Below are 2,886 nucleotides of genomic sequence, written 5' to 3'. Positions count from 1 at the left end.
AATATAAATATTAACATATATATATTTTTTTTTTTATAATTATAAAATATATTATATAATAATTTTCATTGCTGTGTGATGTGTCCTGACAATTGTAAAAAAAGTACTCTTAATAAAAATACTTTTTTTCTTTTTTCACATTACCAAAACAATTGATGAAATGTATGTATGATGTAATGTTCATGAAAATAATGCTAAATAATGAAAATATACTAACTTTTATTGTCTTTTGTCAACACAATCAATTATTAAAAAGACAAACAAATGACTAATTAATTTTTTTTGTCCCAGATTAAACATCAGCCGAGTTGCTAAGATTTGAATCATTTCCATCTTACTTCAAATAATGCATTACTCAAAATTCTCTCAAAATGACAATTGTTCTTTCAGCAGAACTCAGCAAGTAAATGCCTCCTTTTCCAACTTGTCTTTCCAACATTCATTTATGCAAAATTATTAACACTAAAACACATTTTTCTGATAGAATGTTACAGATCTTGCAAACATGTATTTAAAAAATCTCCATTTTTAAACTGGAATTTCACGAAGTGCCATTACAGGACTGACGTGTGCTGTGGCACATTGTAAGGAGATGTTTTTGGCAGTCTCACACCTCTTCTCAGGTTTACAGTTCAGATGTCACTGTCCAAGCAAGCGGTTTCTTGGCCCTTACCTGACGTGGTTCTGTGTATGTTGATGGTGGAGTTGAATTCTGGACTTCCCTGGTCCAGGTAAATGATGGACTCTATAGGCAGCGGAGCGGCGCATTCTGCCCCATTAAAAGTGAAGTACCAGCGCTGGCAACAAGCTGTCTTACACTTCAGTCTGAGTGAGCCGCTGAACAGCACACGGAGAACGCTGTCTGCACGCTGCTTAGTGAACGTACACTCCTGAGGACAGGAACACAGGAAGAGCTGATGAGTCTGACGCCTGCTTTATTACACACCTGCTTGAAACAAGCACATAAACCAAACATATATGCAGAAAAAAAATACTGTGGAAGTACTGAATATAGTGACTGTATAAGTATAGTATTTTTTACCATATAGTATTTTTTTTTGGTTTTTTACCATTGTACTGAACGATTACCAAGGGGTTTCCACACCTTTTATGACTTTTCCATACATTATGATAATTACTAAAACCATTTTATAGAAAATACACTTACAATTTTGGCAAAGAAAATACTCTATAGAGTTGAGAAAATCTTTCCATGTAAAAATTTGACATGATTATTTATTATTATTATTATGAATAATAAATCATTACAATTATTTACTAATTTCAAATTATTTTCAATATTGAAAATTCGAATTTTTAACCATTTTAATTTGATCAATTTTAATAAAAAAAACATGTAAATACTAACATTTTTGACAAAAAAAAAAGTACCATGGTAAAAAAAACAAAACAGAAAACTGCTAGTACATTTCACAAATAATTATGAAGACACAGCAAATTACACATTGAATAAACATGACATTTTGAAATAGAAAGACTGTGAAATAGTATTTTCTTGTAAAACATACTCCAATAATCTTTGTTTTGTTTACAACTTCCAAAAATATTTTTTACAGTGTACCAGTGTTTTTATTGTTGACTAAAACTAAAAGTTGTTTTCTGCAATTGAAATAAAGCTGAAATAAAACAAAATAAAATAAATAAATAAACATTACATTAAAAAAAAAAACGTAAAATTTGAACTTACTAAACTTTAAAAACTAGAAATGTTGCTTTGGCAACTAAACAAAATAAGTTTAAGTCATAGTACTAGAATTACTCTAAAACTACAACTTAAATAAAAAAAATTAATTACAGCTATAAAAAAAATTATAATAATAAAAATGATAAAAGCACACAACAAAATTGTCCTAAAAGGAAAACAAAAAAAATATAAAAATTAAATCTAATACCAAATATTAAGTATACAAATAATACTAAAATAAGAATGCATTGGTCTTTTGGACATATATGCTTTGAATAAATCAGTAATCATCATTGTGGCCTCTTACTGTAATTTTGCCCAGGTCAATGCCGTAGTTGAGAGAGTTCCAGGCACATTGCTTGTAGTTGGGTTTCCACGGCTCTTCAAACCTCTCCGTCACACATTCACCCTTCTCTCCTTTTGCACCATCCCGGCCTGGTAGACCGGGAGTACCTGGAATTCCGTTCACTCCTGGATTTCCGTCCCTTCCCGGGGTGCCTGCTGGACCCTGGAGGCAGCTGGAATACTGAAAACATACAGGATTCAACAGGAGCTTGATATTTTTGGCTTGATATTAAACAGCATATTTTGTAGCTTGAAGTGCCTGTAAGAGGTATTAACAATCTCATCTAACACTAGTCAGCGTAATGCATCTGGAATGAGCTCTTATGGTGTGGTCTCTGGTTACTGATGAAAATACCATGCTATGGCTAATACTTAATATTTTTGCACAATGTTGCTAATGGGCATGGAGAAGTAGCCTATACTGGGACACTGCCTGCATTAAACCTGGTTGGATGGAGACTGAATCATCTGTCCATTCAGACTGTAACACACGGTTCTTTATTACTGTGATTCATTATCAGTTGTTCACAGAGTCTCAGATAAACGGCTTAAACGCGGATACGGCATTCTTTGACAGTATGGGAAACTTAAACATGTCTGTGAAGTTTCAGCTCAAAATACCCCACAGATCATTTATTATATCATTTTGAAGCATGCTGTTTTCGTGCATGTCTCTTTAAATGCAAATGAGCTGCTGCTCCCCGCCCCCTTTTCCAGAATAGGACAGTGCCATTACAGCTAGTATCTCAGATCTCAAAAAACATCGGTTTGGTTTTGATAATCATGTATCTCGCACTGAAATCATGCGTTTTAAAGCCATATCAGTTTAAACTTCT

General features: G+C 32.9%; 1 protein-coding gene across 1 annotated transcript in view; it reads right to left on the bottom strand.

The window, feature by feature from the left end:
• LOC107756879 (collagen triple helix repeat-containing protein 1-like) overlaps nt 1-2,886 on the bottom strand; it is a 6,095-nt gene that overhangs the window by 1,112 nt on the left and 2,097 nt on the right. Inside the window, exons 2-3 of the mRNA XM_016574198.1 lie at nt 2,013-2,231; nt 674-890 (exon numbers count right to left, since the gene is read on the bottom strand). Coding sequence (XP_016429684.1) covers nt 674-890; nt 2,013-2,231 — 436 coding nt within the window. The remainder of the gene's footprint in view (nt 1-673; nt 891-2,012; nt 2,232-2,886) is intronic.

This window comes from Sinocyclocheilus rhinocerous, unplaced genomic scaffold, assembly GCF_001515625.1.
Source record: "Sinocyclocheilus rhinocerous isolate Xijiao unplaced genomic scaffold, SAMN03320098_v1.1 scaffold1735, whole genome shotgun sequence".
Taxonomy (NCBI): domain Eukaryota; kingdom Metazoa; phylum Chordata; class Actinopteri; order Cypriniformes; family Cyprinidae; genus Sinocyclocheilus; species Sinocyclocheilus rhinocerous.
This window is presented reverse-complemented; position numbering and strand designations above follow the sequence as displayed.